At 45.9% G+C, this 14,495-nt stretch overlaps 1 protein-coding gene across 1 annotated transcript; it reads left to right on the plus strand.

Annotated features, from left to right (window-relative positions):
• The first annotated feature begins 791 nt into the window (after window positions 1-791).
• Window positions 792-5,689, plus strand: KCTD12 (potassium channel tetramerization domain containing 12). The gene has a single exon (XM_074563809.1). It carries the CDS (start codon window positions 1,173-1,175, stop codon window positions 2,187-2,189), a length of 1,017 nt encoding a protein of 338 aa, XP_074419910.1. The 5' UTR covers window positions 792-1,172; the 3' UTR covers window positions 2,190-5,689.
• Window positions 5,690-14,495: the final 8,806 nt, after the last annotated feature.

Below are 14,495 nucleotides of genomic sequence, written 5' to 3' on the forward strand. Positions count from 1 at the left end.
GCCAACGCATGTTAAATAGGTGCTTATGTTTCACGCGCAGCCCGATGTACCTAATTAATCCAAATTAAATCTGAGCTGTAAGGGCACCCAATTACGCTCATATCCACGCAGACACGAGGAGCCAAGCTCTCACGGCAAAGTGCCTTTTGACAGGCCGCTGGAGGGGACCCCAACAGCGCCGGGGTCCCCTCGCCCGCCAGGCACCGAGCCCCGACGGCGGGGTACCCGCAGCCCGGCCCTCCCGGTGCCACCGGACGGGGGATGGGGAAGTTTTCACGGGCTCCTTAAGGGCCTTAAAAACCCTTAGAAAAAAACACTAAAAGAGCCTAGTGAGTGTCTTCGCAAGCCCAGAAACGGGCAGGGGACCCGGGTGAGGCGAGTGCGGGCTCGCGTTTTGCCCTGGTGAAGGCGACAGGAGGGAGGGGGACACGGTTACCTCGCCGGGGCTCTGACTTGGCGAGGGTTTGGACGATCGTTGAAAGACCCGCCGGGGGGACGGCACGGCTCCTTTCGGCGGGGGGCAGCAGCGTCTCGCCGCTTTCCCCTCACCCCTCCTGCACCTCGGGACGAACGGAGGGGGTTTCTTGCCAGCCGAAAGACGTCTCGGAGAAGCCGGGGAGCGAGCTGAAGTGCCGGCGTTGGGGCGGGCGGGTCGGCCCCGCAGCCCCTCCAAGGTTTTACCCCCGCCCGGCCGCACAGCGCGGTGCCCGTCCTTCCCGGCGGGGAGGCCGGCGGGCGCCCACCGGGAGGGGAAGAGGGTCCCCGCCGCAGCCGGGGAAGGAGGACCGGGACGGTGGTGGGGCTTAACGACGAGGGGGGACCCTGCGTCAGCGCAGGGCCGTCCCCTTCCCCTCCCCGTGCGCTCGGCTCTGCCTCCCGCCAGCCTCCCCCCGCCTCCCGCGAGGTGCGGCCGCGCTACATAAACACGGCCCCGCCGCCGCTGCCGGGGCTTCTCCGCTCGCAGCCCGACGGAGGCGGCTGGCCGGTAGCGGGCAGCGGAGCGGGGGAGCCGAGCGGCAGCGGCCGGGCAGCTCCGGGGACAGACGGGGCGGGAGGCTCCGGCGGGCAGCGGCGGAGGGCTGCGCGCTCCCCCGCCGGAGCCCAGGCGGCCGGAGGAGGAGGAGGAAGGGCGAAGGGCGGCGGCTCCCCGCCGGCGGCGGGCTCCGTCCGGTATGGCCCTGGCAGACAGCGCCCGCGGGCTGCCCAACGGCGGCGGCGTGTCGCCGGCGGCGGGGAGCGGGGCGGCGGGGAGCGGGGCGGCGGCGGCGGCGGCGGCGGCGGGCGGCTGGTCGTCCTTCCCGGAGATCGTGGAGCTGAACGTGGGCGGGCAGGTGTACGTGACGCGGCGCTGCACCGTGGTCTCGGTGCGGGACTCGCTGCTCTGGCGCATGTTCTCGCAGCAGCAGCCCAGCGAGCTGCCCCGGGACAGCAAGGGCCGCTTCTTCCTCGACCGCGACGGCTTCCTTTTCCGCTACATCCTGGACTACCTGCGGGACCTGCAGCTGGTGCTGCCCGAGCACTTCCCCGAGCGCAGCCGCCTCCAACGGGAGGCCGAGTACTTCCAGCTGCCCGACCTGGCTCGCCGCCTGGCTCAGGCTCGGGTCGCCGCCGCCGCTCGCCCCGCCGCCCTGCACCGCGACGGCTCCCTCTGCGCCGACGAGCCGCCGCCGCCGGCCCTCCTCGGCTACCTGGAGGCCGAGCCGCTGGAAGGGGGCGGCGGGGGAGGAGCCGCCGCCTCCGCCCCGTCGCCCACCGCCAGCCGCAGCCCCTCGGGCGGGCCGCTGCTCACCCCCTCGCAGTCGCTGGACGGGGCGGCCGGGCGACGCTCGGGCTACATCACCATCGGCTACCGGGGCTCCTACACCATCGGGCGGGAGGCGCAGGCCGACGCCAAGTTCCGGCGGGTGGCCCGCATCACCGTCTGCGGTAAGACGGCGTTGGCCAAAGAGGTCTTCGGGGAGACGCTGAACGAGAGCCGGGACCCCGACCGCCCTCCCGAGCGCTACACCGCCCGCTACTACCTCAAGTTCAACTTCCTCGAGCAAGCCTTCGACCGGCTCTCCGAGGCTGGCTTCCGCATGGCCGCCTGCTCCTCCACCGGCACCTGTGCCTTCGCCCCTGAGCAGGGCGGCCCTGCCGATGATAAGATCTGGACCAGCTACACCGAGTATGTCTTCTGCCGGGACTGAGCATCCGCCCGGCACATGGCGTGGGGATGAGGTGGTGGCCCCTGCACGCCCTCGCACCTGTGGTCCCCTCCCGGCCCGGAGGAAGGAGGACGTGGAAGGGGGACCATGTCCCCTTGCGCTCTCCTCACCCCGGTGTCTGCCTCCACGCACAAGGCGGGTCAGCCACCCAGCGCAGCCCCCACCCCTCCTGCACGTACCTCCTGACGGTCCCGGGGACAGGAGGTCACCATGTCGTGCCTCGGCCGCCATGTCCCTGCTTGGCCGCCACCTCCCTGCTCAGCCACCGCATCCCGGCTCGCACCGTCATCCCCCCTCCCACGCCTCCCAGTAGCTGTTCCGGTAGCGAGGAAGGAGAGAGGTATCGGGAATAGACAAATACCTGCCTCAGAAAGGCTGTGTGTGTGCCCAGCCCCTGCCCCTCTCCACACACAGGAGCCAAGGGTTGGCCCTTTTCAGGGTGGGGTGTTTTAAAGACGGGGCATTTAGGGGCTGAGGAGCTTTTCAGTTGCTTTTCAGCAACTTCTGTTGAAGGTGGTGCGATGTCTTTTCTCATCCCCAAGCTCTTCCCCAAGATTCCGCCTTATTGGGTGGATCTGTAAGGGTCCATTTTATCCCCCCACCTGCTCAAAGCGATGCCTCTCAATGAAGGACTGTCCTGTGGAAGTGATGCCTGACAGCGAGGGGTTGTCACTCTGGCTCCTACATCATCTGTAGAGATGAGTAATTTTGCAGGAGGCGTGCGTGTGGCCCTTCATGACCGGTTGCATCCATCTCCCCTTCTCTGCTCCTTATCTCTCTGAATGCCCCTCTCCAAGCTGTTAAACTGGACCAGGGCCTGCACAGCAGGCACGTGAGGCTGATGTGAAAGGACAGGTTCGCTGGATAACCAACCACTCGAACTATAAAGTGTCCTCAGAGACACGTGTCTATTCCCTTGAGAGGTAAAGCAACGATGCTTTGAAAAATTAAAGTGCTTGTGAATCGTAACTTTCATGGGTGTTGTGAAGTCCTTATAATTCTCTTGAATTTACTGTCTATAATATGCATAGAAATCTCAATGCATATTTCCTTAAACACCCTCAAAATGATGGGGGAGAGAAGAAGCCAGGCTTGCCAGAGTGAAGGTAGGGCCTGCTGCCTGGGAAGCTGAAATCATGTACATTGAATTAATGCGTTATAAGTGTAATCAAGAGGACCCTGCTTGTTACTTTAAGTTTTGTCATGTTAGTGTGGTAAAACTTGGAAGGCAACAGAATCGATGCCGAAACCACTTTTTTAAGAACCAATTCCTCGGTTTTCATGGCAGTACTACCAGAGCAGTGCCACTGCTGAGAGTTAGGTACCTCTTCCTAGGCAAGCTTAAGCGCTTCTTAGAAAGAATTAAGCCCAGTCCTTACAAAAACAAGGACGATGCCAACTTTCTTAAGGGGAAATTACCCCTTTTAAGCTGTATTTGGTTCATGCTGTCTAACAGTCTTCTTTTTCCCAGAGGAGGTAGCCGTAGCTTGCTTTGGAACAGATGATCTGAGTAGCAGGTTTTACAATAGGGAAGCCTGAGCAGCTCTTTCTAATAAATTCGTGAAGATTGGGGTACAAAAGCACTTTCTTTTAAAACCTGAACTTGATTTAAAAACCTGTATTGTCCACTCAGACCTTCATGGAAAACTATCCTAAATGTATCCGAAGCGTTGCAGAATTTAGCGGTACGTATTAAAGGCTTGAAGTTACATCTTTAAAACTCTTGAATAATAAATTGTTCTAACTCCAAATTTAGGAATGCTACTAGCACTTGTATTCTAACCAAAGAATTTCACAGTAGGGTTTTATTTTTAAAACCTTAATTCCTTTGAAAACAGCTACAGCTACGTACGTATTGAGTTGAGTTTCAGTGCTCAGCCTCTATGTTCACCACTTGGTCCTTCATTAAGTGCATGCACAGCCACGTAAAACTGAAAATAACTTGCATTGCCATGGTTTTTTTTTTAAATTTTTTTATATTAGCAAGATAGTTTGTCAATGTGATTAAATTGAAGATGCGCATATGAAGGCGCTGGGTATTGTCCAGTTGTAGATAGTTGTATAATGGAGTATTTTTAACAGGAGGGAAATGTATACCTGCCAAATTAGATGAGCAATAAGATAGAGTGAGAGGCCAATACACCCGACGACGGAATGAAACCTGTTTGTCCTATGCCTTACTCTGAGATGATTTCTTTGTGCTTAACTTATTTATACCACAAGTGAAAGGACATTGATCACAGCTACTAGGTCTTTACAGTGCCATTCTCAAGAATAATGACCGTCTTTTTCTAGTTTCTGTTAAGTAATTCCGAAGTATGTTTTTTAAGATTTTGTATAAAATCAGTTTTCAGTAAAGTGTTCAAATTCGCTCTAGATAGCTTTCTTTTTTTAAGGAGCTGGTAGCTTACTATATCCATCATAGGAGCTGTGAATAGGGGCAGTTTTAAATTGAACTTGTGATTTAGTGTATATATATATACAGTATATAAACATTTTACACGAATCATTTAGTTTTTTAACCATTTTAGTGCTATAGAATTTCATAATATATCTAGCTGAGCATTTACATGTTACGCTATGTACATAATATGGTAATGTTTTACTGGTTTCCTATACCTGTTTCTATGGAAAAAATGAATATGAGTATCAGCTTGTAGAACTGCAATCGATTATGTACTTGCTTGAGTGTGAATCATAACTAAACTTCCAGGTGGCTGAATGCATCTCTAAAGCAAAGATTGCCTGTATTTTGATCAATGATTGCCTATCCATTTGCTGGCAGAAGACCCAGAAATTCTCAGAATTTTAAGTAAAAATGGGTGTAATAAAAACATAAACTAATGAGTTTTTAATCTTTGTGTTTGTGCTAAAAACTCTAAGTGTTGTTAGTATTAGGAAATGGGTCCCTTTGTGTACTGGTAACTCATTACATTTCGGCTTAAAATGATGGTGCCATAAACATAATAGTCATTTGATGGTTTGCCAGAGAAGATGATATTTTCCTTAAACATTACTCAGTAATTTAATTAAAATTTTTAAGAGGTAAAACGCCCAAGGCAACGTCACTGAGTTTTGCTGGTCCCTTCTACTGCGAGCTCGAAGGACGGATAAACACGATGACTCTGCTAACCTGTTGACGTGCAGAAAGACAAAAATCTAAAGGCATAATACCGGAGTCCTGTATACATTTTGTAGCAGCTGTTGTTCACGGTTCATGTACTTAGGGATGAATGCAGTCGCATTTACGAGTGCTGTTTAAAATACAAAGGCAGTCTTTAATTAGAAGTTAAGGCATAGGTCTTTTCAGCGATGCATAACATGAAGGCTGACTTTGCAGATGTTCGATAGGATGTTTATATTTTTATACATGTAGATAACGAGCCGCTTATTCATTCTTATTTTCACATGTATAGCATTGAAAATAAAGGTCCTCCTAGGAAAACGCATACCAAATTAAACTCTTGTTCTTTAAATATTAACTTGGTTGTGTGGTTTATGCTGTCCTTTTTACTCTTGGTAAAGATGTCGTTAGCTTTGCTCTCTCTTCCACGGTATCATATTCATAACTTCAGCAAAGGCTGCAACCTATTATGCAAAGCAGAAACATCGAGCAAAGAATATTGTGTCTATAGGGATCTCTAGTAACACCTGGGGCAAGATAAACAGAAATGTATAATGCTCAGACGGCATACTTTCCTTTTAAGTGTCACAGAGAATTTTTGTAATACTGGTCAGTTTAAATCAGTTGACAGGAAACCGTAGTGATTAAACAGCTTCATTTGAATAACACAGAATAATAGTCAAAATACAATGTTGATGTTTTTTGTGGAGCCAGAGGAGAATAATATTTGATATAGGATTCATTTAGTGAAAGAAACATTAAGACCTAAGGAAATTGATGATGCCAGAGAAATGCATTTAGAAATTCTGTTAAGGAACGGAGGGGTGATCTTGTCAGCTACCCTGTGATCGCTAGTGAACCTGATGCTTTATAACAAACTGTGGTCAGTTTCGTAGGAAATCACTAATGAATTCCTACTAAAATCCACTTGTGTGAAGTGCCTGTAACTTTCTTGGCTAGCATGGTGATAATGCAAAGGAACCAGCTGAAGGAAGTTTAATCGACCGTTTTATTTGACGGCTTGGTAGTATTTGAGAGCTTTGTTATCACACAATAGTATAAGAAAGGAAGTTGTTCCATGAGCAACAAAACTTTGAGTCTGTCTTTCTGCAGGCTTAGGTCTCATGTCCTTTATTTTACCACTTCAATTACTCTGTTCGTCCCCATCCCTTTTATTTCACTTCTGCTAGGCAAAAGGCGGCACGTTCTTTGGCAGAGCCAGCTTCTGCTATGATGAAGGTTGTGGCTGAATTCTACCTTCCTCCCTCAGGGAACTACAGATTGTTTTCCCTTTTCCTTTCCCCAGCCAGCAGTATTCGTGGAATTTGTAAGAAAGAACATAACATCTGTGAGTTTTTTCGGTTCTTTCGATTGTGTTTGAAATTACCCCATCAGCTCAGAAGTTGTTAAAGGGGACAGATGTCCGTCCAAAAGGACAATGCAAGTGTGTGAGCCTTATTTCCTTAGGAAACAAGGCTAACAACAAATTACTGTAATTAATGCCTGGCACTGTCTACAGAAAACCTTTTGTCAAGGGAGGGCACAGTAGTCCGAGTGTACTAAAACCCTACAGACTGAGGAGGCAAGCCGTCACGCTTACTTTTGCAACACCGGCCACTCAGCCAAGCCAATGGGCTAGGACTAGAACGGCTTAAAAATATTTCCAGCCTCTAAATTTCTGCAGCGTTTCCAAGTGCGGCTCAAACAGCTTTGAGCCTTGTTACAAACAGCCCTTCTTGGCTGCCTGTCATAAGCCCGTCTGTTGGTACCTTTGCTGGAGAAAACTTTGCTTGTGAATATGGAGCTTTTAGTTCTCCTTCTGCCCTTTTGGCTGGCAGAAATGGATCAAAATGTGCAGGAAAATATTTTCCAAAGGCTAGATTTGACTAAGTTTTTTTTTTTTTTCTTTTTTTTTTCTTTTTTTTTTAATTATAGGAAATCTTCAGCATAGTTGTTAGTGAAAACTTACTTAGTTGGAAATGCCTTATTTATTTAGAAAGTACTAGCATTTAGTTTTATGAAACTGAATGCTAATTTTGTTTTTCATTAAAATGAGCTGCATGTGGTTTTCCCCTTGCAGCGAACTGTACTAGCTGTAAGGCTCTGCTGCTAAACAAAACTCTTAATGTTTGATTGCTGAAGTATTAATACCGCCGTTGCAAGTAGTCTGTTGGAAATACACAGCACAACTGCTGAGACAGTCAAAACCACCGTCGGTCAAATTATCGCATTTCTTCCCCGTTCCACTCTCCACTGTGTTCAAACTGGAATAAAATTAAGCTCTGTTGTACACATCTTGCTCTAAAAGTTGTTTAGCACATAAGGAATATATGAAATTTCCATCACAGCTGTTAGCGACAGTGTCAGGGTTTTGAAGTAGTTCTATTTCCTTACGAGGAAATAAGAGCTGGGAAAAAGAATCCTTGCACAAAGCGGGAGCAGCCTCCTGCAGTTTTGGGGAAATTCCTCGGTATCACAAGAAATTCACAATACTTTTCTGTCTAATCCAAATAATACATTCATACATTATCCCTATCTTGGACACACCACCCCCCCCAAAAAAAAAGAAAAACTGTGGTTTTTTTGTGTCCTTTGTTTGTTCTAGGTCTCATTTGGTATATCATCTGGATGAAAGAATTTTTTTTCTTCTCTTTCAAAAAAGCTCAGCCCTTAGCTGCTGGGAAATGGCAATGTTAACAGAACACCTTGCTTAGGGAGATGGACAGGCGTGGGTTAATATTTTACCATCCTTTTTTATTCAACGTAATATGGAAGGGAAGGAAGTTCACACAGAAACGTGTAGGAATGAGCCAATGTGTCCTGTGATGTCAGTTTGCGGGTGGTGCCCAGCCCCCTGTAGCCTCTGACTTGGCTTTTGCAGCTTAACCATTTTCTCAGGCTAGAAGTTAAGTGTTAACTCACTGAAGTTCAGCTAGTGAGGGTGAGAGCAGCGTATCTAGACTGTGATGAAAAATCAGCTCCATTGATAAAGAGCACTCGATCTATTATTTCCTTTTGTGATTTTGAGGTAAAGTCACAACCTCGGTCAGTTTACTGAGGAGCAGGCAGTGATGTAAAAAGAAGTAAAATGAAGGAAAAGCCGCTTCCTCCAGTCCTCTTCCCGCGCACATCATCTTTAGGAGGGAATGCAATGCTGGTATGATGGGAATAACTTTTCTTTTTGTTTTCAGAGATAACTGCAATAAACCACAATGCTGCCGCCTCTGTTTTGACTGTTTTTCTGGTTGTGGCTGAACTTTAGGGTAACACCAACACTTAATATAAGGTTCCTTAGCAGAGCATATCATCATAACTCTGTAGACTTACATAGATTTGGATGTGGTTTGGTTTTGACTCAGATTTTCCAAACAGCATGGTGACAAACTCTGCCTTCATAATACAGCAATGTCTGTGATTATTAGAAGCCTGAACTTAGAAGTTTTTTCCTTTAAAAGGGCAGAGACTGTTATAGGAATGTGAGTCTTTTTTTTTTTTTTCTTTTAGTAAAGGATCCCAATTATGGATTTTTTTTTTTCCCAAATCTGTGGTCTTGTACAAACATTCCTAATTTTCTTCACCTTGGAAAATTCACTTCCGCATCTTCCCATGGCTGACAGCTCAAGGCATGGGTATTTCAGAAAGCTGCAAGGACCAGGAGGTCTTGCAATGACTCACAAGTGCTACAAGTGCTGCGAAATCCCATCCTGCTGAGGTCCCTCTTGCAGTCAGAACCAAGCTGGGTGGGCAGCTGGGTCCCAGGCCCCGGGATGACCTGCAGGTCCTCACCACAGCAGCCCCTTCTGCCTGCCTTCCTCCCTTCCTCCCTTCCTCCCTCCCTTCCTTCCTTCCTTCCTTCCTTCCTTCCTTCCTTCCTTCCTTCCTTCCTTCCTTCCTTCCTTCCTTCCTTCCTTCCTTCCTTCCTTCCTTCCTTCCTTCCTTCCTTCCTTCCTTCCTTCCTTCCTTCCTTCCTTCCTTCCCGGCAATGACCGAGGTGGCTCGGTAGTCCCTGAGCCGTCATGGTCCCGCTGCTGACGCCTTGCCTGAAGAAAAAGGGGCAGCATTTGTATTCTGGTGCAGCTCCGTGCAGCCCAACAGCCACAAATTGGCACTTCTTCTCTGCTAAACTTCTGACCTACTTATTTCCAGGGTTTTGCTTTCACGGCCTGTACGTTATCTGCTGTCTCTGGGTATGGCTGGAACATGGGAAAGATTTAGCTGTTTACAGTAGGCTGCCTAGTAGCTTATCTGCTGCGGCGCTTAAAGGGATGATAAAGACAACTCAGCTAAAAACAGTTTTACAGTTCCTTGAAGTTTTGTGGTCTGAATAACCTGTGAAAAAGTGCTGTATAAACTATAATAAATCTGGATAAAGGCACCTTTTCTTTTACAGGTGAGAATGAAGGTTTTATGAGTTTCGCCGGAGCACTAGCCTGTTTATCCACTTGAACTTGTTTGTATCATGTTAAGGGCTGGAGAGCACTCAGTTGCAGATAAATGGGCTAAACAGTCATATTTCTTTAGAAAATGTGGGAGGACGAGTATATGTATACAAATCCACTAGAGTTTCTGTTTCTAAAAGAAAAGTTTATAGGTTGCCTGCAGATTATAAGATTGGATGTTTTTCAACGCATTATGTCCTAGGGTTTGAGGAGAGAAAGAAATGTCCGGATCATCTAGTCTGCTGTTCTACATAGCGTAGACTGCAGGACTCCCCTGAATATGGTCTTTAAATCAGGCAGTGAAATCTCTTAAGCTGTCATCTATGGCCATCGTGGACAATACCGCTGGTGAAAAAGAAGACATCACAGTGCTCAATTAATTGTTCCGCTGTGAATGTCACCGGCTTTGGCCAGAAGGGTCTGTATTGTCATCTTCACCAACACCACGAGGCTGGAGAGAGGAAGGTATGTCAATGTGTAGGAAGGTATGTACGGAGGCGGTTCATTTGATCTAAATCTAGGGACGAATTGTCCTGTCTTTTCCTTGGGTTGCCAGCCACCTGTCCCCTGTAACCAGTTTTGTGCTGGCACTGCTTATGTGGCCATGGGGCTATGGGGTTCAGGGACCTGGTGCAGATGAAAACCTTAAACAGGCAAACAGAAAAAGGCAGGTTAGCCGTCAGCCAGAGCTGCTCCCTGAACTGGATCATGGCACAATAAAGTTACTAGTGCCAGGAGAAATGGTCTGATGGCTAAAGAGAGTGAGCTCCTGTGGTCTGTCAATATAAGGCATGTTTTTCAGTCCTTTAGACATCCCATGTCTCTTCTCTAAATCCTCTTCAATTTATCAACATCTTTTGAACTGCTGATTTCAGAGACTGCTCATTCCAGTAAGGGAATGCACAAATGCAAAGTAGAATTCCTCACTCCTGTCCTCTGTTTTTTCTGTTCATCTCTCCAAGGTTTGCATTGGCAGTCCCAGGGATGTAAGTGCCACTGGAGTTTACATTCAGTAACCTACCACCACAAACACCTGTGCTCTGTCCTCCAAATGCTGTCTCAATTATCAGTCAAAATGCATGGCGGTGTATAAGGTGTTTTCTTATTAACATTATACCACAGTTCAGTTTCTAACAACTAAATAGCCTTAAACACCAAAGCAAAACTAATGTGAGAGGATCTATGTTCCATATATCAATGTTGATCAACACTACTGTGTCACATGACTGTTCGGCATCATTTCTTACTAGTTATTACATTGCATGGGTAGTTTTCACACTGGATAAATAGATGTCTGAGGATTGATGTCAGGTCGGCAGGCCTAAAGTTCCCAAATTACCCGATTTTTTTTTAACCACTGTCTTCAAATACAAACAGTTTATGTTTTTTCCAGTCCTTTGGAGCTTCCCCGGGGTTCTGAGAGTTTCCGAGAAGATTGCATTAGTAATTACACAGGCTTGTAAAGACACCGGATGTAAATTGGCCAGACCTGATTAAAAAAAATACTTGTTGCTCATCTTTTTTGGATTAGTCTCAGAAGGGAAGTTGTTCATTATTCTCAATAGACCTGCAGAGCAAAATATTTATGCTTGTCCTGAACTAAACAAACCTCCAACTTCTGTCTAGCAATGAATCAATACAATTTTTCATGCCGTTCCTAATAAAATTAAATAATTTAATTTTTAATCATGCTGACTAAGACTTTCTTTGTGTTCTTTTTCCTTAACTTATTGAATTTATACAATGCGATTAGTACAGCATTTGGAATTTATAGCTTTTGATTTATACAGGTTGTGATAGCCTTCTCTTTCCCTATTAGAGTTTATATCTATGACTTTTTAATAGCAGCTATCTGGATTGTGTTCTGGGATGTACTGGATAACTGTAGCTCCTATTGATCTCAATAAAAGGTACTGTCAATGCAGGATGCACATGACAATGTGCACAAAAACAACGTTCACTCTTTTACATTCAGGACTTTACATTTACATTTATTTGCTGAAACTGTAACCTGGGATTTAGAAATGCAAATAATATAGTATTTTTAAAGATTTCTTTATTGACAGGCAATCAGCAGGAATTTATACTTCATTCACTAGTGTTCAATATAACAAATAGTCAACTCAGTCCTATAAGTCCATGTAAGCAGAGAGAAAACATGCAAAAATGTGGTAAAAAGCATGTGGCCAGTGAAGAGTGTCATCAGTGACAACTTCTCAGCTTGTGGAGGCTGCGTGCTTTGCCTACCCACCCCACAAACTCATGGTGTGTGGAGGCTGATACTGTCTGTATAAATAATAAACACTTAGCATTACAAGTCATAGGTTATAGTAGCTTTTCTCTTACTTTGTGTTCTTCAGGCTGTAGTAGCTTTTCCCTTACTTTGTGTTCTTCAGGTTACTCCTCAAGAGAAGTAAAGCCGTATTGTAGCTTTAAACACAAAGCCTTAAACATGATTCTGGCTACAGTTCCCCCACTATAACCCATAGAGTTGTCCTCACCATTTTACCCTTGGTAGTCTCTTAAATAGCTCAATGTTCTTCCCACATTTTCATTTGCAAAATTAGATTACAGAAAATTAGAAGAAGAAATGGTGCTTTAAATTAGCATCCTTAGACAATGTGAGATTACTTTTAACCTTAATTTTTATAGCAGCAAATGGGAGTAAAAGAGTCAGTGGCTGAAATCAGCAAGTCGTTCCCTTTATGTGGAATAACAGAATACGTAGTTCTGAATAACTTGGTTTAAATCAAGCAAGAAAGTCTTCCTGAGGTCAGGGTGGCTCTCTTCTGTAATAGCAATTGCCCAACACCGAATGTTTTCCCCAAGATGAAGCATACATCACGCAGACATTTTACAAAACAGAACAAGGCAGAACACAGGACAATAATTTCAGAATTATAAAATGCTCCACCTCTCCCACCCTTTTCCAAAGACACTGTGTCCTTATGAAACCCCTGTGTTTTCCTTCTGACACACCACCAGCTAGGAAACACATTTCACCATTCCCCTTTGCAGAGATGCTCTCGTTCTAGGGCATTTTTCATCTTTCCCAAGGTGATGTATTGGCCTTTAGTTTTCCTTTCCAGCTATTATCTTCCTTAAAACTGGAGCTTTGCTTTTTCTAAATCTTCTGCAACAGCAGGCACCTGTGCACTTCTAAGAAGTCTGATGTTGCATTCCGTGATTTATGTACTGCGTTAACTCTTTTAGCTCGTACTTTTTCACCCCTTTTGTATGAAAAGGCCTCTGGCTGAGGCACACGGTTCTGACTGTGTATACACGTGGCATACCTAAATCTGTGGTATAGTTGTGGGAACACAGGAATTGCCATAGCGCCTCAGTTAACTGCTTTGCCCAGTCATTTATCCTCTCTCCGATCATGACTGACAGCGGGTACATCAAAGGAAAACGTAAGCATCTCTGTAAAGCCCATGGACCATCTCAGAGTACTGTGCCGTAAACCCATTTTTAAGTATGTGGCAAAGCATTTCGCTTAGGCATTTAATAAGGAGTTGGATGCTGTTAAGTGTACTATGTAAAAGCATTATGCTTCCCTGATTTCCTTTCCCTAAGTAAAGGTCACTAGAAGAAATGCATTTTGAATGTTCTTCTGGTTCACGTATGTGGAGAAACCTACACAGTACCGGTGTACCTACACTGTACCTACACTGTACCAGTGCATTCTAAATAGAATTGCACTCCTCTTTCTGCTCAGCTTCATTTGGCTCGGGCTTTGCAAAAGAACTTGCACCTCTCCCATTATATCATGTTTTTCCCCTTGCAATAAAGAAGCGTTTGCTCTGTGATTTTTAGAGAATGTGTTTATTATTTTGATAAGAAAATGTTCTTTTCCATGGTTATTTTGTATGTAAAAGAAAGAGGTTTGTTGTTTTTTTTTTTTTTTAGTTTTGTGAAAGCCTTAGTCTTTTCGTCAGGATTTCTCCCCTTTATTGTTACTTTATGAATTTAATGGTTTTGATTGTTATATTTTTAAAAGATTTTTTAATCTTGTTGTCTGCTCTCAATCAAATTTCATGAATTTGATAGAGTGATCTTGAGGCTTTTACTGGTCCAGCTAAAAACTGCAGCCTACGTTGGCTTTATGGGACCAGGCAAATTCAAATGCACATGTACGTGCATTTACTTCGTTCCTCTTCTGTTAAAATTCTCTTTTTCACCGCTTTTTTTAGTTTCTTTTTCTGAAATTCTCTCCAGCTGTAAAGAGATTGATAGTTACACTAAGGGTTAGCTCTGGGTGGGGGTGGGCAGATTTTGGTGAATTGCATTGCTGAAAAATGCGTTTCACAGACAGCTTTAGGTACGTAAAAATAGAGAGATGAGTAAAACTGACAGCGCGTCCAATTGTTTTAGGTTAAATTAAAAGGCCAAGGGATATCAACTGCAGACCAGAGTTTCTTTTAGCTGCCTGTCTGGAATGGAGCAGAAAGCTTGTCTCAGATATGGGAGCTCAGAGTACAGCCTCTCTTTGCCTGACCTGGGCAGAAAATTGTGTGAGCCCTTGCAGGTGAGTGACCAGCCCAGGCTGCTAATGGGTGTCTGCAGTCCTACTCATCCACTTTAAAGGGCTGGAAGGACAAGTTCAGCTGCTTTTTTTTTGGTGAAAACTCTAACCAGGGTCACTGTACCTCTGTGCAGAGCGTGGGTTCCGCGTGATCACGAGATGCTTTCTAGCTCAACGCCAATGGGGGAAGTGTAGTGTTA

This window comes from Larus michahellis, chromosome 1 (genome assembly GCF_964199755.1).
Source record: "Larus michahellis chromosome 1, bLarMic1.1, whole genome shotgun sequence".
Taxonomy (NCBI): domain Eukaryota; kingdom Metazoa; phylum Chordata; class Aves; order Charadriiformes; family Laridae; genus Larus; species Larus michahellis.